Consider the following 23,746-nt stretch of genomic DNA (forward strand, 5'->3'; position numbering starts at 1 on the left):
ACACACATTTTGCTCACATCTACAGTCAAAAGCGCACTTACAGATGAAGAAAACACACAAAAAACGCACTTTTTTACTAAAATAACGCACTTGAAAAGAACAAATGCACAAAAAGCGCACTTAAATGCACTTTTGAACACTGAAAACGCACATATTAACAAAAAAAACACAATTAACCCACTTTTAAGTGCGCTAAATGTGTGTTTTGGTAAAAAGTGCGTTTTTATTTGACAAGGGAGTGGGCGGGGCATTTTTCTCTATATGTATATAGTGGCAGTTTTCCCTATTTGGCTATAGAGAAACCTTGTAAACACTCTTGAAGTCATAATTTTTGCCCAATCATAATGAAAGTTGGTCAAAACATTGGTTTTATTGATATCTCAGACGAGTTTGAAAATGGTCGGGATCGGTGAAAAAAATGGCCGCCAGTGGGCGGGGCATTTTTGTCTATATGTATATAGTAAAAACATGTGAACACAGTAGAAGTCACATTTTTGGCCCAATTTTCATGAAATTTGCTCAGAACATTTGTTTCCTTGATACAAGAGTTTGAGTTCAAAAATGGTTCCGGTCAGTTGAATAACATGGCTGCTGGGAGGGGGGCAGTTTTCTCATTATGCCCCCCCCCCCCCTTTCAAAGAAGAGGGGGTATATTGTTTTGCTCATGTCGGTCCGTCCGTCCACCAGATGGTTTCCGGATAATAACTCAAGAGCGCTTATGCCAAGGATCATGAAACTTCATTGATCATGACTTGTAGATGACCCCTATTGATTTTCAGGTCACTAGGTCAAAGGTCAAGGTCACGATGACCCGAAATAGTAAAATGGTTTCCGGACTATAACGCAAGAACACTTAGGCCTAGCATCATGAAACTTCATAGATACATTGATCATGACTCGCAGATGACCCCTATTGATTTTCAGGTCACTAGGTCAAAGGTCAAAGTGACCCAAAGCAATAAAATTGTTTTCTGATGATAACTCAAGAACGCTTATGCCTAGGATCATGAAACTTCATAGATACATTGATCATTACTCGCATATAACTTCTATTGATTTTCAGGTCACTAGGTCAAAGGTCAAGGTCACGATGACCCGAAATAGTAAAATGGTTTCCGGATGATAACTCAAGAACGATTAGGCCTAGGATCATGAAACTTTATAGGTACATTGATCATGATTCGTAGATGACCCCTCTTGATTTTCAGGTCACTTGGTCAAAGGTCAAGGTCACGGTGATCCGAAATAGTAAAATGGTTTCCAGATGATAACTCAAAAACGCTTATGCCTAGGATCATGAAACTTCATAGGTACATTGGTCATAACTCGAAGATGACCCCTATTTATTTTCAGGTCACTAGGTCAAAGGTCAAGGTCACGGTGACCCGAAATAGTAAAATGGTTTCCAGATGATAACTCAAAAACGCTTATGCCTAGGATCATGAAACTTCATAGGTACATTGGTCATCACTCGAAGATGACCCCTATTGATTTTCAGGTCACTAGGTCAAAGGTCAAGGTCACGGTGACCTGAAATAGTAAAATGGTTTCTGGATGATAACTCAAAAACGCTTATGCCTAGGATCATGAAATTGCATAGGTACAATGATCATGACTCGCAGATGACCCCTATTGATTTTTAGGTAACATGCTCAAAGGTCAAGGTCATGGTGACCTGAAATAGTAAAATGGTTTCTGGATGATAACTCAAGAACGCTTATGCCTAGGTTCATGAAACTTTGTAGGTATATTGATCATGACTCGCAGATGACCCCTATTGATTATCAGGTCATTAGGTAAAAGGTCAAGGTCACAATGCCAAAAAACGTATTCACACAATGGCTGTCAAGGTCACGGTGACTCAACTTAAAAAGAATTGTTTCCGGATGATAACTCTAGAATGCTTACGCCTAGGATCATGAAACTTCAGGGGTACATTGATCATGACTAGCAGATGAAATAATGATGAAACTTGACCAGGATGTTTGTCTGGACAATATCTAGGTAAAGTTTGACATTTGGTAAAGATTGAATGAACTGACTCCTCTCTGGTGAACGAACTAGGGCAATCTTGGCCCTCTTGTTAAGTTTTATTTACAGATGTTACCCACGACAGGAGGAAGTGTGGTTCCAGGGGCTCTAAGGGGGCTCAGGGTCCAAAAAGAATGTATGTGTTTTTGTTTAGGTGTTGATAATGAAAACATGGCATATTAGGTCTCAAGGTTCAACCATTGCATACATAGACTGTCAAGTAGCAGAACATATTACCATACATGCCATAATTTTTCAGACCAATTCCGGGACATTGAGTTAAATTGTCCGGGACTTTTGCCGATTTTCCGGGACATGTATAAAATGTAGCGACATTTATAGACATATGCATTTTTGGTAATTTTTTTTTGTTTCGCATCGTTAATTGCAAAAGTTCGAAAGCCTTTCCGAAATACACTTGATCTATTAACGTTAAATTAAACATTACTACTACTAGATACAAGCCACGTGTTTTCAGTGTAAGCGTTCTAAACATAGATGGTGACGTCACTGCGTTATTGTTATTAAGACCGGTGTGTAATCAAATGCAATCAAACTCAGTCTTCCACTTGTCTTGAAACTTACATACTCGTTTCACTTTTTTGCTGCTGTGACAAGTGGACGAATCTGCTGGGCGTTTTGACATGGCGAACGCAATTCAAATTCACTTATTATTTTTAACGTTATGTTTACTGGGGGTTTAGAACAAGACTTAAACCTAGTGAGGATGACGATTTTATATGCTTACTTTTTTACTCAACTTCTTTGTCGGTTTAATGTGCGAACATAAACTGCTTTTAATGACGTAGTAGATTAAAGTCAATTAACAACCACATTAAACAATGCCGCCTTTTCGGTTTGACCGCGAACGTGAGACAATCGATATGATAACAGGACCCCTGTTAATTGATCGATTTTGACACGTAGCGTAGTCTGCCTATGCGGGTAGGCATTGTCATGGAGACGCTGCAGATATACACAGATTCGAGGTGCAGTTAAGCCTAAAATAAGGTACATGTATATATGGATTTTGTAAATTCCGGGACATTTGACAGATTTCCGGGACAGCGGGACAAGTTCTTCATTTCCGGGACTGTCCCATCTTCATTTCCGGGACTGTCCCGGACAATCCGGGACGTATGGCATGTATGATATTACTATAAGGTCTCTACCATAATTACTCAGTCATACATCCTTCCGTTTAAAAGTAAGGTATAAAATGGTACACAATAATACTAATAATCCAACAAAATTCTCCTGCCAATATGGGCAATAATTGTGTTTGAGATTTTGTTAACATACTTTTTTTATTCTTTGTATATGAAGTTGGATTAGTCATAACTTCTCAGCTGTTCTTGATAAAGCAGATCAAAGTTAACTTAGTGTTTTCAAGAAAGACTAAGTAGTTAAGATTACCAATGAAGGCTGAACATGCTTAAAATAGGTATTCAATATGTGTCAATTGGGACTGTTCTTAACCATGCGCGTCACCTTTGTTTTCCGTAAAAGATTCCAAAAGCAGAGCTTTGTAAATGCTGTAACATATTTGAACACTTGCCACGGATAACAAACACACAATTGGTGAAGCATGTGTGAAGCCAATTCGGACAACACAAAAGGTGTTATTTTATGGCTTTTTAACAGGAAACTTAAATTACTAACAAAATAAGTCAAAGATATGTGCTTCTTAACCCGTGTATACCTATATTTAGACAAAATTAGAAATAACTTATCGATTGTTATTACATATAAAACACGTGTGAATCTAGAAAATGTATATTTAAAGCATAAAGCAACAATTAAACGTAAAATTTCTAACAGCATATCCTCCATTCATGAAAATAGATCATAACGTCAGTTTGTCACAAGATAATTATAGTGCTAATTGACCTGTTGGATGATTCAAATAGTTGCTGCCAAATGCCCAGGTGGACACATTTACAAAGTGTTGATTGTCTGGGAAAGCAATCTGAATCAAATGCAGTGAGCCAATTGTCCAGGTGACATTTGTCTGGCTACCATGATTTTATAATGAAACAATACATATTACAATGGGCAACATTAAAGTAATAAATAATCTGTAATAAATGGCCTTTAACCAGAAAAGAGTCTGCAGTCCAGCTTATAAATGAGATTGTCATGCAAATATTGTCAGATATTTTTCATAAAAGGAAGGTATATGTATTCGTCTCAAAGTCATAATTGTGGAAATAGAGGTATTTGTATTTGTCTGATTGTAATAGTTGTGTCACGCGAAGTATGGGTATTTGTCTAACATTTATAGCTGTGGCAAGAAAGTTACATGTATGTGTGTTTTTCTGACAATTACAGGTATAGTAGAAAGATGTGTTTATTCATCTAACATTCATACTTAGAGCAAAGAAAGATATGTGTATTCATCTTTCATTTATAGTTGTGGTAAGAAAGATATGTGTATTTGTCTAACAGTGATAGTTGTGGTAAGAAAGATATGTGTGTTCGTCTAACAGTGATAGTTGTGGTAAAAAAGATATGTGTTTTTGTATAACAATCACAGATGTGACAAAAAAGGTATTTGCTTTTGTCTGACAATAGCAGTTGTGGCAGGATATGTATTTGACTGAATATTATAGTTGTGTCAGGAAGATATGTTTATTCATCCAACATTCATAATTAAAAAAAAGAGGTATTTGCGAAGATCTAACAGTTACATATGTTTAGATGATAAAAGGAAGGTAGTGTATTTGTATGACATTTATAGTCGTGTCAAAGAAGGTATGTGTATTTGTTTGTTAATCAAAGTACAGTGTATTCATACGTGAGTGTATATTCATACGTGAGGTAAGAAGTATGCGTATGTGATACATGTAGTAATAAAAGTGATAAGAAGATATTTATGTAGTTCACAGGCAAAGTTGTAATAAGTATTCTATGTGTATGTGTCGTAGCAGAGGCGTCAAAGTTCAGGATTATGCCTGAAATCAGGATTTTGGCCCTTAACGACCAATTTTGATATTGATATAAATCCGAGGATTTTTTTCTGGAATTTTAAGATTATTGTCACAAAATGTCATTTTAAACACAAATTATTTTACTTTTACATATTGTTTACAAAGTTATATACAATAGTAAACAAAGTTACATGAATTATTAACCCTCTTTTGCTCTGGCCCCAAAACGATAGGCCTATTTTCAGGATTTTAGATTTTGGCCAATTGACACCCCTGTCGTAGCAGTAATGGAACGGTGGGGAAACAGTTATGTGTCTGATAGTCAAAGTGGTTAGAATAATGTAGGAATGTATAAATTTATGTGGATTGTCATATTCGTGAAGAGCAGTTTATGTTTATGTCACAGAGTGTGACACTTTATGTGTATGAATTTACAAACATTCTGTTATTTACACACTATAATTTTCTATCTTCCTAAAGCATGTATTCATAACAGTTTGTGTTGTTCCTCAAATAAGCAAATGAGGGCATTAACGTGGCCAAATTCAAATATTATCACACATTTTTGTGTATTAAGTACATATTGATGAAATGAGGAATTGATGCTAGTTTCTGTTTTATGCCCTCATTCATTTATGTCCAAATTAACTCTTTACAAATTGTTTATTTATTTTCAATAACAATGCTCTTAAACAGGTCAATATGCATCAGGGGTTGTTTGATGTTTGTAAGAGAATAAAGGTTAATCGTACATGATTTTATAGTACAAGTAAAAAAAAGCAATATTTCAAAGCAGGTAAAGGCAAGAGGGTATTTTAAACACAATTACAAAACTTGTGTTCATCTCATCCAAGCAATCACAAACGGGATCCGGACATAAGCCCCCCAGGACATAAGCCCCCAATGAAAAAATAAACATCTGGGGGCAATTGTCCAAATGTTCATTTTTTCATCGCGGGGCTTATGTCCTGGGGGGCTTATGTCCTACAATCATCACAAACATGAAAATGTGTTATGGCATTATTTTGTTGTAGTTTTGGATTTTCACAGTTTTCTTGATAGATGTATATTATTCTGAAGAGTGAACACTGTATAGCCCTAACAATTATTATATTTTTACAGGGTAAAGTCCCACCCCAAGATTTCCCCCAGTCCAACAGACGCCCCCAAACCAACTGCCTGTGGGTAAACCTGTATCATCGGGAAGCCCTTCCATCTCTGAAGAGTCCGTCTATTGTACTCCCAAGCAGCCTGAGGTCTTGGCACCTCAGTGCCTGTCTGGGGACGCACTGGGCACTGGTCAAGTAGCGAGATTGAAAAAACGCATCGAGGAAGTGGAGACCAGTGCCAGGTTTAAGGAGGCAGAGGCTCAGATATGGAAAGCAAACTACGACAACATGCAAAGCCTGGTATATTTATTTTGGGCTTAATTATAATAATAATGAGGTAGTTTCCACTATAATTGTCTCATAAAATGATAAATTTTATCAATAGTTAGCTGTGCATGACTTATTGATTATTGTTCTTGTCTTTCACAATTTCCTATGAGTATGAATGACCTAATATTGATGAAGTAAGAACCAACTTAACTTTGGCACTCAAGACTTTATAAGGTGTGTGGGGGGGTCAACCTCCCCAGATAACTCATTATGCAATAATACCTGTTTAGTTTGCATCGTAGTTTAAAGCAGTAAGTCTTCTGTCATCTTTGGTTACATTAATTTGCTTTAAAATATGGAGAAAGTTGAATTGTACATTCTGCTTTTATGATATTTTTTGTTTATTTTGTGTTTAAGTATAAAATCCTGTTTAGGCGGAAAGTGTTGACCCTGATTATTCTGTGCAGACTACACAGGCTAGTCAGAGACGACACTTTACGCACATGCATTAAACCCCTTTCTACAAGGGCACGGCCCATTTGAATACAAACATGATTTGGAAGAGTTGACAACTCTTTCCGCCTAAACTGGATGTTTGCTAAGAAGAGAGTTACTTTATAATAAAAGTATCATAAAAGTGCAAAGTGCCGACTGCACAGGCTAATCTGGGACGACACTTTACTCACATGCATTAAACCACCTTTTCACAAAGCACGGCTCACATACGTAAACGAAGGAATTCTTAAAGACAATAGAGGCATACTACATGCAGTCAAAAGAGAATACATAGCAACAATGTCCAGTACCAAAACGTATTGCATAAATAAAAATAGTCCTTCATTTGCAAAACCTGATTAGACATGATTTTTAAGATGTTGATGTTTCAAAGCTGTAAATATCAAAGCTGTATTCCAGGTTCAGGTGACACAGCAGAGATATGGGTCAGTTTTTTGCCACAGCTGCTGTTAGAGCAGGTTAGGGTAACACAGCTGAAAATTGAGGTACATAGTTAAAAGGCCATACACCCTCAAAATCAACAAATATTTAAGACAATATTTTGAAATCACAAAAAAATCAATGTTCCTTATAGCAATAGCCGAATTTTGTGGTCTGGTAACAAAGAAAATTATCTAGAAACAAAATCAATTTTTTTGTGGAACAATATAATCAACACATGTTTATGTATCAAGTTACTGTTCGTGCGTCGTATGAATAAATATCTTTGCAGGAAATTAAAATGGAATATATTATGCCACAAAATATAAAAAGGAGCATTTTTTTTATCTTATTAAATCTGTTGTAACCATATCACATCTGGCATAGACATGTAGGCTATTCAGGGTTCGCACAGGGCTTAAAAAGTGCTTGAAAATGAGTCCTAGGCTTGAAAAGCCCTTGAACAAAGGTTGGCCTTGAAAAAGTGCTTGAAAAGTGCTTATTTCATGTAAAAAAGCCTTGAAAATGTTTATTTCTTTTCAAAATTACATGTATCATCGCTTTTATTATAAACTTAAATCGTTCTTAAGGGAAATATTACGAAAAATTATCATAAATTCCTTCGCGCAAAAAGTTGAGTACGAAATATATAAGTTTCGTAAACAATTGAGTACGAAACGTTATGTGGACACGTCACAGATTATGTGTACTACGTCAGAGGTTCTCCATTGTGATCAATTTTTGCGAGTGAAAACGCAGCGATGGGGAAGTGTCATTTCAAACCAGGGTGGTTAACTGAATATTCCTGGGTACAGAAAACAAATGACATTCAAAAAGCACATTGTCGGGTCTCTATGAAGACCGTTGATGTCGGGGGATGGGGGAAAGCGCTTTGAGAAGCCATGAGAAAGGGGAAACCCACAAAGAAAACATGAACTTGAGGAGCAATGTGTTTGTTTGTAATAACTTTAAAAAGTAAATACATACAGTCAGTACACCAGTTTAGAATCGCCCGGCAAAAACGTTTATTCTTTTTACCACAATAATTTTTTTCGGGATTTAGTGTCAATGTGAGAAGATGTAAAAATAAAGGGCAGGGCCGTACCCAGGATTTTTTGACTGGGGGGGCCCAACCAGGGAAGGGCCCCCCCCCTATATATATACTTTTTTTAATTTGGCACATTGCAAGGTGAATTTTAATGCTTATAAAAACCGTATTTTGTGATATGAATTAATGGAATATAACAAGTAAATCAGCACATTTCGGAAGTCTGAATCTTTAAACATTGGTGTGAATTCACAACAATATTAAAAGCTTTAGATTTCCGAAACTTACAGGTTTAAATTGACGATTATCCACATCAACTCTTGTATTGCTTCTACCATTTTTTTTCACAAATCAATAACGTCACAGGTTTTTTTATCTGATTTTTTGGGAAAGACCTTGACTTTTTTAAGGAAAAAAATTGCGCGAAACGCCTAATTTGGGGGGGGGGGGAAATAATGAAAGTCTTAAATAATCAATTTAACATATTTTACTGTTTTCAAACAAATTCAAGGCAACAGATAATTTAATTATACAATATTTTTCTACACTGGATCAGGTTAACTTATATAATGAGATCGATTTGCTGTTTCAATTTTCCTTTTTTTACCAATGAGCCATTAATTAATAGGTTGACATTACTCAATTCTCGGTACTCAATTATTTTAAATACTGAATTCTTCCAAATACTTATCTGTTGCTCGGCAAATTTATGAATCTGTTTTTCTTTTCAACAAACATGTTAACTATCTCATCGTAGTCTTTTTCAGTGACTTCCTTTCAAAAATTATAAATACTCAGTTTTAATTCCTTTGTCAGTGTTATTGTTCCGGTTCAAATTCAGGGCCCTATTTTCAATGTAAAAAGTATATATTGGGACCTAAAAATTCCCAATAAAAGGTTTCCAAATAAAAAACAATTAAACTTTTAGAGGGGGAAAATACGTCTAGGGGAAAGGGCCTTCTCAAAGAAGGAAAAAAAACCTGCGTCAGCAATTATCAGACCATAGTCTACGACCTCCTGTAGCAGTTGCTTCCATTCGCTGCACTAATCAAAATACATGTTACATCAACCATCGATAGATGAAGCATTCATGATCACAATGGGGGACTGATCGGGGATGTGTGTACAAGGCGATAAGAAAACATTGCCTAGGGGATTATCTCGATTGGCAAGCGCTAATTGCCTTGTTTATCAGGGACAATAAAACATAGCTGCTCTTTTGTTTTGAGGGAAAGTGTACTGTGGGCCCATGCACGAGAGAAAAAATTGCAGTGGGCCGATTGTTAAAAAAAAATCACAGTTCGACAGCCAGCTGGGGGGGCCCGGGCCCCTGGGCCCATGGCCTGGGTACGGGCCTGAAGGGTAATATTTATTTTGTATGATAACAGGTTAGGTCAGACGGCATATGCAGTTTTTTGTCATAAATAGCCAATTAAAGTTCAACCTTAGGAAAATTATTAAAAATCATTCAGCTTACAGAATTAGTATTTCAAAACATTTTCATAGCATTTGTTTTCAATCAGCAAAAAGTTTATTTGAAAATAATAAAGCCTTCTATATCCATATGCACATTTCAAAACATAACTCATTCAATCAGTTCCGGTTATCTTTTTGCTGCATTTTTCCACCCTGTAAGCTATTTACAAAAGATTTCTTGCTAAAAGTTTGTTAATTTATTCCTTTACCTAATGTATACCTTAGACACTTATCATTTTGTTAACCAGGTTTTCCGAAGGAAAAAACTGGTTATTAGATTGGCGAATGCGGGCGGGCTGGCTGGCGGGCGGGCGGAACAAGCTTGTCCGGGCCATAACTATGTCGTTCATTGTCAGATTTTAAAATCATTTGGCACATTTGTTCACCATCATTGGACGGTGTGTCGCGCGAAATAATAACGTCGATATCTCCAAGGTCAAGTTCACACTTTGAGTTCAAAGGTCAAAACTGGCCATAAATGAGCTTCTCCTGGCCATAACTATGTCATTCATTGTGAGATTTTAAAATCATTTGGCACATTTGTTCACCATCATGGGACGGTGTGTCGCACGAAAGAATCACGTCAATATCTCCAATGTCAAGGTCGCCACGACTAAAAATAGATTTAAAAAAAAAAACTTACAAAGGGGGTTAATTTTGTTTGTTCATTTCAAAAGTTCAGTTTGAGTTTTCTCCCTTTATCAGATTTTTTTTCACAATGAAAACCTGGTTTTGTGACAATTTTGTCCCTTGTTTTTATTGGGGCATTATGGAAAATTAAATACAAATTAATCGGAACTGCTGATTATCCGGAACTGGTTGACAAACTGTATGTGAGACTCATTGAGTTAAGGATGGATAACATGTATGTAATAACTAGAAATAACATGTATGAGTTATTGTGGAATAAGTTTAATTTGTTTGAGCAAATAAATGATATTTACTGTGTTAAATTTGCTTGAAAATGCACTCTTTAAGGAAACAAACGTACGGTTCTCAGCCTTGAAAATGAAAATTTGGCCTTGAAAAGTCCTTGAAAAGAGCTTGAATTTAGGTTTGAGAATTCTGTTTGAACCATGCTATTGCTATAAGGAACACAGTGATTTGTTTTTTTAATTAAATGATTTTACGTCATATTTTGCGAAATATTTGCTGATTTTGAGTATATATGTTCCTTTAAGAAATGCATCAGACAATGAAAAGAGTATCGGATTTTTTAACTCACACATGTAATACTATCCAATATATGAATATTTGAGTCAAATTTAAGCTCATCACATTATCAGTGTTTTTACAAGCTATGGTGCAAATCGTTGATGTCAATATTCTGTTGTTGTTGTCAATCATTGTTTTGTTTCAAACATCATGAATTTCCCTTTAAAGTTTAATTCAAAGATTAGTTTTACGCACTATATCTGGTATGTTGCTTTTTAGCTCACCTGAGCACAACGTGCTCATCGTGAGCTTTTGTGATCCCCTTTTGTCCGTCGTGCCACGTCAACATTTGCCTTGTTAACTCTCTAGAGACCACATTTATTGTCCAATCTTCATGAAACTTGGTCAAAAGATTTATCCCAATAATATCTTGGACGAGTTCGAAAATGATGCCTGTTGTTTGAAAAACATGGCCGCAAGGGGGCGGATCATTTTTCCTTATATGGCTATAGTAAAACCTTGTAACACTCTCTATGCCACATTTATTTTCCGATCTTCATGAAACTTGCTCAGATGATTTGTCCCAATGATATATTGGATGAGTTCAAAAATGGTAACCTTTGCTTGAAAAAAATGGCTGCCAAGGGGCTAGAGGCCTCATTGATTGTCCGATCTTCATGAAACTTGATCAGGAGATTCATCCCAATAATATCTTGGATGAGTTTGAAAATGATGCTGGTTGGATGAAAAACATGGCTGCCAGGGGACTGGACAGTTTTCCTTATATGGCTATAGTAAAACCTTGTTAACACTTTAGAGGCCACATTATTTTTCTGATCATCATGAAACTTGGTCAGAAGATTTGTTCCAATGATATCTTGGATGAGTTCGAAAATGGTTTTGGTTGCGGACAACCAGCCCACCTTCAACAACACCAATATGTGCGACAACGTTGATGCGAACATTTGGGGTATGGACATAAGGCTCGGACTTAAGTCCATAGGACATTAATTATATAATTATATTTTTCTTTGGACTCTATTTATTTTGCAAACATTTTGCTATCTGACACCATCCAGAAGTATTAAATTACCTTACAATTAGATACATAAGTAACATATTGTGTTTTTGTTTTAAAAAAAATGACCCATTAATTCCATGTTAACATTTAAAAGCTGTAAAAGTATGTTATTAGTACAGTCCCTGGGCACCTCCCGTGTGCAAAAAAGAGTGAAAGCTGATTTATATATCTTTTTTTAGGTAAATGTCTAAAGTGTCAGAAAATTGTGGGTGGACATGCCGTGTGATGGTACGTTTTTTGTAATACAAAATGGCGTCCAAGATGGCCGCCAAAAATGATAAAAATCCAATTATCTGTTTTTCAGTCTGAATTTTCTAAAATTGAAGTAGATTCATATTTTTCTTGGATAAACAATGGAAAACATGTTGTTTTTTTTTCTCAAAAGATGTCACTTTCTGCCATATTTTTTGACAAGTATTTTTAAAAAAGAAAAAAAAAGTATCAAAAAAGGCGAAAAAAGGCAAAAAAAATGAAAGTGAGTGCAAACTTTCATTTCTGTTGATTGTAATTTTGTAAATTATTTCACTTTCATAGCTGTATAGTGTACGGCCATCAATATTCTTGCCATTGATGCTATTTTCATCTAAAACGGACACGGCGTTGTTGTTTTTGTTTCCCATTAAAAGGTGGGTGGGGTAAATCAGAATTCAACAAAAAAATACATAACTGTAGTAGGGTCAATATATGAAAAAAATACATTCAACCACCAAAAAGTTGCTACAAAAGGTATTTCAACTGATCCTGGTAGGGTAGAAGGTCCTTAAAAATATATCAAAAGTTTACCACAATCGGACTTCTGGAAAGATGTTTTTTACAAGATGGCCGCAAAGATGGCCATCAAGACCTATTAATGATCATAACTATGTAACAATACGATCAAATTTGATGATTCTGGGGTCTATACATAGGTTTCATTGGGCAAAGAACACATTAAGATCATCTGATATTGTTGAAGTTTAGAATAGTACACGCAAATCCAACATGGCGTCCAAAATGGCCGCCAAGATGACCGCCAAAACCTAAATGATCAAAACTATGTAAATATCCACTCAAATTTGATTATTTTGGTGGCTATACATAGGTTTCAAGGGGCAAAGAACACATAAAGATCATCAGACATTGTATAAGTTTATTATATTACACCCAAATCCAAAATGGCGTCCAAAATGGCCACCAAGATGGCCACCAAAACCTATAAATGATCATAACTATGTAACTATGTACTCAAATTTGATGAAAATGGTGTCTACACATAGGTTTCAAGGGGCAAAGAACACATTAAGATCATCAGACATTGTTTAAGATTACAATAGTACACACAAATCCAACATGGCGTCTAAAATGGTCACCAAGATGGCCGCAAAAATCTATAAATGATCATAACTATGTAAATATCCGTTCAAATTTGATTATTCTGGTGTCTATACCGAGGTTTCAAGGGGCAAAGAACACATTACGACTGTCAGACATAGTTTAAGTTTATTATGTTACACTGAAATCTGACATTGTGTCCAACGACACAATAGGAAGGACCGCAAGTCCATTAGTTTGGACCTGCCGCGATTTCTGGATTAACGATATTTTTCACCTTCAGGCAACACTGAATTGGCAGGGAATGATGCGTACCTTGCATCAGCAACGCCAGTACCATGGGATGTTGTCAGTCAAATTTTTGCATATGATTAATATGTACAATGGGGAAAAAGGGTGCATTCTGTCAACATAAGCCTAAGTTTGCAACCTTGCAACATTCGTCACACCATTGTAACGTTTGACCAACACTTGTATTGGGAGGCTGCCCAAATCATGATTGATGCGCCACATATTAGTTAAAAATGTTGTTCAGAATTTTGGATGTTTCATACACGTATGAAATTGCGGGGGGTGGGGGCAAAGGATCCCTTATGGAAGAAACTGCTCTCAAAACATACTTGAGCTGTCTATGAAGAAAATGCAATCATGCACATTGTGACACGAAAAGCTGTCCAGAGGGCTCCACCGGACCATCGTCTTGTTGCAAAGTGCATACACAGCTTGGCTTACAGCCGAATGACCCAGGAAGATCCAGACATTCAGACACTGCTGGATAATGCCTGGGGCGTAGATAACCTCCAAACATTTGGGCGGCGGTCCAGTGTCTGTACTGGGAACATAAAGGTGTTCGTTTGAGAGGGTTGTCCTCTCCCGTGGTTCCAAAAACTTTTACCATTACAATAAGTATGGTGCGTTTTGGGGCAGCTTTCATGTTGATATAAATGCTGGATTTTTGTCTCGCTCTCAGTTTGTCATGAAATCAATTTGTTTGATGCCGCTGATGACGACCCAGAAATCTAAAAAAGTTTCCCTCTTCGTCGTCAGGTCCACGTAGCGCGATGCCCTTGCGTGCGAAGAACCGTATGCTGCGTAGGATTTGCAGCAGTTGCTTCCGGTTTTCGGCCTTCTCCTTAGCGTGCCTCGCTGAGAGCGTCTCTCCCACTTCACACGTACTGGCGGGAAGCGGCGGGAAGCGTCTCCAGTCGCTCGACCGCCTCCTTGAGGCACTTGCTGCCGTCTTGCTTCCGGAACTTCAAGGGACCCTCTTTCCAGTTGGAGAAGCTGTCACTGATGTAGCTGCCGTCCACCTTCGTAATACTAATATACATTCCTCATCGTAGTGGTGCCATGTGAACGAATCAAAACAACTAGATTTTAATGAACGCTGTTCTGGCTTTTTCTTCCCGAATGTTCGCTTAAGAAAAGCAAAATTTCGAGGCTGATTAGGAATACGCACTTTGAACATTAAGCAATTACATATATGATATTGTTTCAATGATTTCTAATAAAAACATATCTGTTATACTCAGAGAACAAACATATTTTCAACAAATTAATGTGTATCACCCGTATATTTACTAAAAATATTTTTTAAGTGGCAGTCAAATGTGAATTAAAGCGATCAATTAAACTTAAAAGAATAGCCTGTCCTTAATCAAAACACCGATGGTGCAATCACGGAAAAGAACAAGAAAACAATTAACGCAATGACATTTACCCGGGCCCCTGGTTTATGATACCTAACAAGAGATATTGACACATCACTATTGGCAACCTCGAAGCAGACGGAGAGGGACACATGGCTTCTGCACTGACGACGCGTGATTACAAAAATACTGGTTTTGGAGCGGCGATTTTTGGGGATTTTACGTTTTATTTATATAACGACTAGCCGGAATATTGGGGCGGCAGGGGCTTACCTACGCCTCTACATGCCAAGGATTTGTACTCTTCCCTTCTTAGGGGCAAAACGACGCTAGCAGATGATACATGTAAAGCGATTTAAATCAAACTAGTGAGGGTTACAGAGAAGAAGAAACATGAACTTGTCAAGACCTCAATGACAAGCATAGTGTGGCTAAATTATCAGCTTATGATTAACAATTCAAGGGTGCTGATTAGAGCATATCGTACTTGGTGTTGTCTGACGCATTATCAGACAGTGCCCGATTTGCTATCCATCTTTGCTGCAGCTGGGTACATTACCTGCAATCTGCTTATTACTACATGTATCTGCACCAAATAAGCAACCTAGAGGAAACGCACCCGGACATTTATCGAAAGTCCGGTATTGGTTTTCACGTTGTTCGTAGGAGCCATCAGTGCTGGGCTGGGCTAGGGCGTGATCTTGTTATTGAGCAAACATTGATGATGTTTTATAGAGCACGTGTGGTCTAACGCGAGGCAGTTAAATGGCCGAGGAAATGCACCCATATCGTACACCAAGTACGATATGCTCTTATCAGCACCCTTGAATTGTTAATCATAAGCTGATAATTTAGCCATACTATGCTTGTTATTGAGGTCTTGACAAGTTCATGTTTCTTCTTCTCTGTAACCCTCTCGATTTTGATTAAAATCGCTTTACATCTGCTAGCGTCGTTTTGCCCTTAAGAAGGGAAGAGTACAAATCCTTGGCATGCAGGGGCGTAGGTAGGCACCTGTCGCTACAATATTCCGGCAAGTCGTCGTTATATAGATAAAACGTAAAATCCCCAAAAATCGCCGCTCCAAAACCAGTATTTTTGTAATCACGCGTCGTCAGTGCAGAAGCCATGTGTCCCTCTCCGTCTGCTTCGAGGTTGCCAATAGTGATGTGTCAATATCCCTTGTAAGGTATCATAAACCAGGGGCCCGGGTAAATGTCATTGCGTTAATTGTTTTATTGTTCTTTTCCGTGATTACACCGTCGGTGTTTTGATTAAGGACAGGCTATTCTTTTAATTTTAAATGATCGCTTTAATTCACATGTAACTGCCACTTATAACAATTTTTAGTAAATATACGCGTGATAAACATTAATTTGATTGAAAATATATTTGTTCTCTAAGTATAACAGTTATGTTTTTATTAGAAATCATTGAAACAATATCATATATGTAATTGCCTAATGTTCAAATTGCGTATTCCTAATCAGCCTCGAAGTTTTGCTTTTCCTAAGCGAACATTCGGGAAGAAAAAGCCAGAACAGCGTTCATTAAAATCTAGTTGTTTTGATTCGTTCACATGGCTCCACTACGATGAGGAATGTATATTAGTATTACGAAGGTGGACGGCAGCTACATCAGTGACAGCTTCTCCAACTGGAAAGAGGGTCCCTTGACGTTCCGGAAGCAAGACGGCAGCGAGTGCCACAAGGAGGTGGTCGAGCGACTGGAGACGCTTCCCGCCAGTACGTGTGAAGTGGGAGAGACGCTCTCAGCGGGGCACGCTAAGGAGAAGGCCGAAAACCGGAAGCAGCTGCTGCAAATCCTACGCAGCATACGGTTCCTCGCACGCAAGGGCATCGCGCTACGTGGGCATGACGACGAAGAGGGAAACTTTTTTAGATTTCTGGGTCGTCCTCACCGGCATCGGACCAACTGATTTCATGACAAACTGAGAGTGAGACAAAAATCCAGGATGTGGCAAGGTTGCAAACTTAGGCTTATGTTGACAGAATGCACGCTTTGTCCCCATTGTACATATTAATCATATGCAAGAATTTGACTGACAACACCCCATGGTACTGGCGTCGCTGATGCAAGGTACGCATCATTCCCTGCCATTTCAGTGTTGCCTGAAGGTGAAAAATATCGTTAATCAAGAAATCGCGGCAGGTCCAAACTAATAGACTTGCGGTCCTTCGTATTGTGTCGTTGGACACAATGTCAGATTTTAGTGTAACGTAATAAACTTAAACTATGTCTGACAGTCGTAATGTTTTCTTTGCCCCTTGAAACCTCGGTATAGACACCAGAATAATCAAATTTGATTGGATATTTACATATTTATGATCAGTTATAGATTTTTGCGGCCATCTTGGTGGCCATTTTAGACGCCATTATGGATTTGTGTGTACTATTGTAATCTTAAACAATGTCTGATGATCTTAATGTGTTCTTTGCCCCTTGAAGCCTAAGTGTAGACACCATTTTCATCAAATTTGAGTGTAATAGTTACATAGTTATGATCATTGATATGTTTTGGTGGCCATCTTGGTGGCCATTTTGGACGCCATTTTGGATTTGGGTGTAATATAATAAATTATACAATTACTGATGATCTTTATGTGTTGTTTGCCCCTTAAACCTGGGTATAGACACCAGATTTATCAAATTTGAGTGGATAGTTACATAGTTATGATCATAAATAGGTTGTCGCGGCCATCTTGGCGGCGATTTGGGACGCCATGTTGGATTTGTGTGTACTATTGTAAACTTAAACAATGTCTGATGATCTTAATGTGTGTTCTTTGCCCGATGCAACCTATGTATAAACACCAAATTCATCAAATTTGATACTACAGTTACATAGTTATGATCATTAATAGGTCTTGGTGGCCATCTTGTAAAAAAACATCTTTCCGGAAGTCCGATTGTGGTAAACTTTTGATATGTTTTTAAGGACCTTCTACCCTACCAGGATCAGTTAAAATACCTTTTGTAGCAACTTTTTGGTGGTTGAAGGTATGGTTTTCATATATTTACCCTACTACAGTTATGTAATTTTTTGTTGAATACTGATTTACCCCACCCACCTTTTAATGGGAATAAAACAACAACGCCGTGTCCGTTTTAGATGAAAATAGCATCAATGTAAAGAATACTGATGGCCGTACACTATACAGCTATAAAGTTGAAATAATTTACAAAATTACAATCAACAGAAATGAAAGTTTGCACTCACTTTTAATTGTTATGCCTTTTTACGCCTTTTTTTTCGCCTTTTTTTTAAATATTTGTCGAAAAATATGGCAGAAAGTGACAAATTTTGCGGAGAAATCATGTTTTCCTTTGTTTATTCAAGAAACATTAGAATCTACTTCAATTTCAGAAAATTCAGACTGAAAAACAGATAAATGGATTTCATCATTTTTGGCGGCCATCTTGGACGTCATCTTGGATTACAAAAAACGTACCATCACGCGGCACGTCCACCTAAAATTTTCTGACACTTCAGACATTTACCTAAAAAATGATATATAAATCAGTTTTCACTCTTTTTTGCACACGGGAGGTACCCAGGGACTGTACTATATTCAATATCAGGGCCTTTAAATTTTCTCATTTAAGTCAACATTTTTTACAGCTTTCTTTATTATGCCCCCTTCGAAGAAGAGGGGGTATATTGCTTTGCTCATGTCGGTCGGTCGGTAGGTCGGTCGGTCCGTCCACCAGATGGTTGTCAGACGATAACTCAAGAACGCTTGGGTCTAGGATCATGAAACTTCATAGGTACATTGATCATGACTCGCAGATGACCCCTATTGATTTTGAGGTCACTAGGTCAAAGGTGAAGGTCACGGTGACCCGAAATAGTAAAATGGTTTCCGGATGATAACTCAAGAACGCATACGCCTAGGATCATGAAACTTCATGGGTAGATTGATCATGACTCGCAGATGACCCCTACTGAATTTGAGGTCACTAGATCAAAGGTCAAGGTCACGGTGATTCGAAATAGTAAAATGGTTTCCGGATGATAACTTGAGAACGCATACGCCTAGGATCATGAAACTTCATGTGTAGATTGATCATGACTCGCAGATGATCCCTATTGATTTTCAGGTCACTAGGTCAAAGTTCGAGGTCACGGTGACCCGAAATAGTAAAATGGTTTCCGGATGATAACTCAAGAACGCATACGCCTAGGATCATGAAACTTCATGGGTAGATTGATCATGACTCGCAGATGACCCCTATTGATTTTCAGGTCAGTAGATTAAAGGTCAAGGTCACGGTTATCTGAAATAGTAAAATGGTTTCCGAATGATAACTCAAGAACGCAAACGCCTAGGATCATGAAACTTCATGGGTAGATTGATCATGACTCGCAGATGACCCCTATTGATTTTCAGGTCACTTTGTCAAAGGTCAAGGTCACGGTGACCCGAAATAGTAAAATGATTTTCGGATGATAACTCAAGAACGCTTTGGCCTAGGATCATGACACTTCATAGGTACATTGATATTGACTCGCAGATGACCCCTATTGATTTTCAGGTCGCTAGGTCAAAGGTCAAGGTCACAGTGACAGAAAACGTATTCACACAATGGCTGCCACTACAACGGACAGCCCATATGGGGGGCATGCATGTTTTACAAACAGCCCTTGTTTTTTTTAAAGATATGTCATCTTGATATTTATATCATTTTCTACCTTTTAATTGCATTTAATTGAAAAAAGATGAATTAAATACCTACAAAAATAATTTAAAAATATGTAGGGGCTAACGTCCTAAGGGGCGAAGGTCCTAGTGGGCTAACGTCCTAGGGGCTAATGTCCTAGGTGCTAACGTCATAGGGGCTAATGTTCCTACACTTGAGCATTGGTGGCGACCACACCAGCCAGGGAATCTCTCAGCAACGTGACAGTTGGGAACAACTGCTTGCTACAGGTGAGAATGTTATAAATAGGTTAAAAGGCTTAACGCACTTCCATTCTCTGGCGTACCCATTGTTTTATTTCCACTATTTCTTCTTTGAACTTCATCAGGAAAACAATCCCCAAGAACAATGACCTCCTTTTGCAGTCAATGAACCAAAGGCTACATAATGAAGAATTGTGTGACGAGAAAAGCTGTCATATGTCCACTTGTTGATGAAAACTTACAACGCTTATTAATATTTATCAATTAATTTGCATTTTTAGTCGGTTCACTCATTGACTGTTTATAAAACATGTTTCCTTATAGCGCATGCTGTTGTATAATTTTCAAACAAATGATTCTCTGTTCTGTTTCGATTGCAGCAGACAATTCTGGCAGAGATTCAATACGAGACGCGGCTGCCGACGGCAATTACCCAGTTCATGGCTGTTATGTTTACGCTGGAGCAACGGGCCACATGTTCCTTTAAAGGGGCGTCAACAATAATAGGAACGCCGAGGCCAGGACTTCCGAACACAGAGCGGAACGCGATCCTTGGTAAATATTGTTACGAGTACAAGAAAAAAATCTCTATGCCTCTGATTTTCGAAGTTATATGTTGATGTACCTAATTTAAAAAATAGCATTGTATTTGCATGACGCTAATTAGCTTGGTGTAAACTGTTAAGCTATTTTTTGTACAGCCAATAATCTCAAGGTGCCTGTACCACGTGAATTTTTCGGCTATGTGTGGGACAATCGGATGTCAACAAAACATCGCTTCAGGTAACGTTTTTGATGATTTCTTTATTAATTCAAAACCATTTACAAAAAAAACACGAGTGCCCGGGCATTGTCAAAATACACAACTTTGTTAAGTTTGCGCAAAATTAATTAAGTATTTTTTCAAAAAAGTGCATCCGCGTGTTTGAAACACTCGAAGTGAAATGCTTTGTGTGGTATATATTTTATTCAATCAACAAAAACTTTCATCATAATATTGGCGAAGGTTTAAAAATAGGGCGGACATTGTGATTCTTCATAGAGAAGCTACATACATTGTACGTTTGCGCAAATACATTTGATTTGGAGTGTGTGTATACAAATGTAATTATGCTATTTGTGGGACGGTTAAGGTCCAGAAAGGCCGAAAACCAAAAAGGCCACATACCAGAAAGGCCGAATACCAAAAAGGCCTTACCAAAAAGGCCACAGAGCGTACCAAAATGGCCAAAACATGAACCAAAAAGGCATTAAACCAATTATTATTATTTTATGTTTCAAATTGTGTTTACAAACAAATACACATGTATAAATCAAAATGGAATAAATCATAAAACAGGTATGAAGTTTATCATTTTCTTTATTTGTTGTTTATTTTTAAATATACATTTACGATATATACAGTCAATGTACAAGCAGAGTCACACAATTTATATAACAAAATATACAGTTACAAGCGAACATTTACAGACGATATACATGCACTGTCACACTGACAAAATACAACATAATTACATAATAATATTGTTAAACACGTGAATTCTTTTTTTTAATTAAATCAAAATTGTCGAGGGCCTCTGCCTCTCTGCATGGACGACACACATACGTGACTTCACCTAGACGCATCGCCTCCCTGTATGCTGTCTGGGTTATGCCTGTGTATGGACGATACCGGCTATTAATAATACGCAATATATTCTGTGATATTCAATGTTGCACAACAAAACATCACATATAACCATCGAAATTGTGCATCACACATAGAAAAACACTTTTGACAAGCTTGGGTTAAGCAATATATGGGCGGATCAAACAACTATCATAAATCAAACAGATCAAACATTCATCAACAATACATTTAAACAACGTTAATTAGATAACTTCAAGCAAAGCTGGTATAGTGAGATAAATAATTCCAATAGACTCATGAGCTATTGTAGATTTAAAACACATTTGAGTTAGAACCATTTCTTCATTTTATAACAAATAAAAAATACAAAAAAATCACTAACACGATTTCGCTAATCGTCACATAAATAAGAGATCAAAAGTAGTCGTTATAATAAGATACTACGTGAAAATAGAAAATGTATGTTTTGCAATGGACGCGCTTTAGAAAACGAGTATCACTTTTGACTTGTTTGTCCTCTTTATAGAGAAATTAGAAAGGAACATTTAAAACCATATTTTCAAAGGTGGCCAACGTTAAATAAATATGACATTCTAATGCAGTCGGCTAATAAAATAGCCATTATAAACTTTGCTAAATTTATTTGAAATGCTTATAAAATGCGTAATAATATAACATAATATATTCTTTTTTAGTTTACTTATTGTCTTTAATTAAATATCATGATTGATATTTCTGTCTGACTATTAAATTTGGTCCATTTTTTTATAAATGAATGACAAAGAAGGTAAAGCACTTGCTTTAAAATGGGTTTTACTTCTTTTGTTTTTCAGACTTGCCGAGGATAACGCTTTTACGGTGCGAAGCTGTGTAAGAATTACATGAACACCATCAAACCACACGGAAGGTGTTATGCGGCAAGTTAATTATCAAAACCACAGTGAAAGAGACAGGGACCCAGCTACATTATGTGATGTTTACGGAAAGCTATTTCAACTAATTATAAAAACATATCATTTAATATGTATTTTGGCATAATTAAAAAAGTGTATGTATTGATATTTGTATATATTTATGGGTTTTGTATCTATGTTATTGCTGAAAATGATTAGATGATTATAAAATCTGAGTATGTATGTTACTAAAACAATTGTTTCATTAAAAAATAACAATATTAACCCAATGATGCTTGTTTGGGGTATATTAAGTTTATTAGTTCCCAATATCATCTCCATATGAATAGCTTAAATATATCAAAATAAACACTTCATTAATAATAACATTACTTTTTAACCAGCATGCACATGTTACAAAAGAAATTAAAGCACCAAATACATTAAGAAGTACATCAGTATTCACAAAGTAATTGTATTCAGTCAATGTATGAATTTGCAAATCTTGCTAAACAAACATATAAATGCTTTAATTAACACGTAACAAATGATCATCGCCAAAAATGTCTTGACTTGGGAGGGTTATAATTCCAACAAACATATTGAATTGTATTAATAGTTCTTGAACTCAATTTCAAATGAAATCTGAATAACTGAAAATAGTTTAAGATGTTTAATGAAAATACTCATTCGCCCCGGTAATGAAAGGGGGCTGCAACATGTTGTTACCACTGCAACAAGTAATAAACATTGAATGTTTTTCAATTTGTTGAATTGTCAAATTTTTATTCAATATTTACTTTGTTTTCTTTCACTGCAATACTTGCACCATCTGGTAATAAAACAAATAGTCTTTTAAACTTATGAACATTTACTATATATGACAACTTTTCATTGATCAAGATATCAGTACGTCTCTTGAAGGTGCTTCCAAAAATACTTTAATGTCCCTGAAAGGAACAAAATACAGATTAAATAAACTGTAAAACTTAAAAAAATAATAGTCATGCGTGATATATAAGATAGCTCAAAAAGATTTAGATACGAAAACATGATTTCCAGAAAAAAATTGTTATTGATTTTATTGTCTATTTGTTTAAATTATGCTGTATTATCTCTTTATGCCTATTTAATAACTATTGTTACGGTCTAATATGTTTACACATTCCTGCTGAAAAACACACAACCAGAAGTTCAATAACAACTTTGTGTAGTTTTGTTACAATTATATTCACCTTGTACAAACAATACTTACGATTTTGTGTATTAAACAAGTGCATAAGTTGGCAGTAACAATTCACT

At 36.7% G+C, this 23,746-nt stretch overlaps 1 protein-coding gene across 2 annotated transcripts in view; it reads left to right on the plus strand.

Annotated features, from left to right (window-relative positions):
• The window catches only part of LOC127847086 (uncharacterized), a 177,818-nt gene that overhangs the window by 124,340 nt on the left and 29,732 nt on the right, over positions 1–23,746 (plus strand). Inside the window, exons 2-7 of one of the 2 annotated variants that reach the window (XM_052378685.1) lie at positions 6,084–6,102; positions 6,279–6,370; positions 7,256–7,314; positions 20,302–20,476; positions 20,623–20,704; positions 22,385–22,729. In XM_052378685.1, coding sequence (XP_052234645.1) covers positions 6,337–6,370; positions 7,256–7,314; positions 20,302–20,476; positions 20,623–20,704; positions 22,385–22,436 — 402 coding nt within the window. In that variant the 5' untranslated portion in view covers positions 6,084–6,102; positions 6,279–6,336 and the 3' untranslated portion in view covers positions 22,437–22,729. The other variant, XR_008033813.1, reaches the window with a different exon arrangement.

The sequence above is a fragment of the Dreissena polymorpha genome, chromosome 10 (assembly GCF_020536995.1).
Source record: "Dreissena polymorpha isolate Duluth1 chromosome 10, UMN_Dpol_1.0, whole genome shotgun sequence".
NCBI classification, from domain to species: Eukaryota; Metazoa; Mollusca; class Bivalvia; order Myida; family Dreissenidae; genus Dreissena; species Dreissena polymorpha.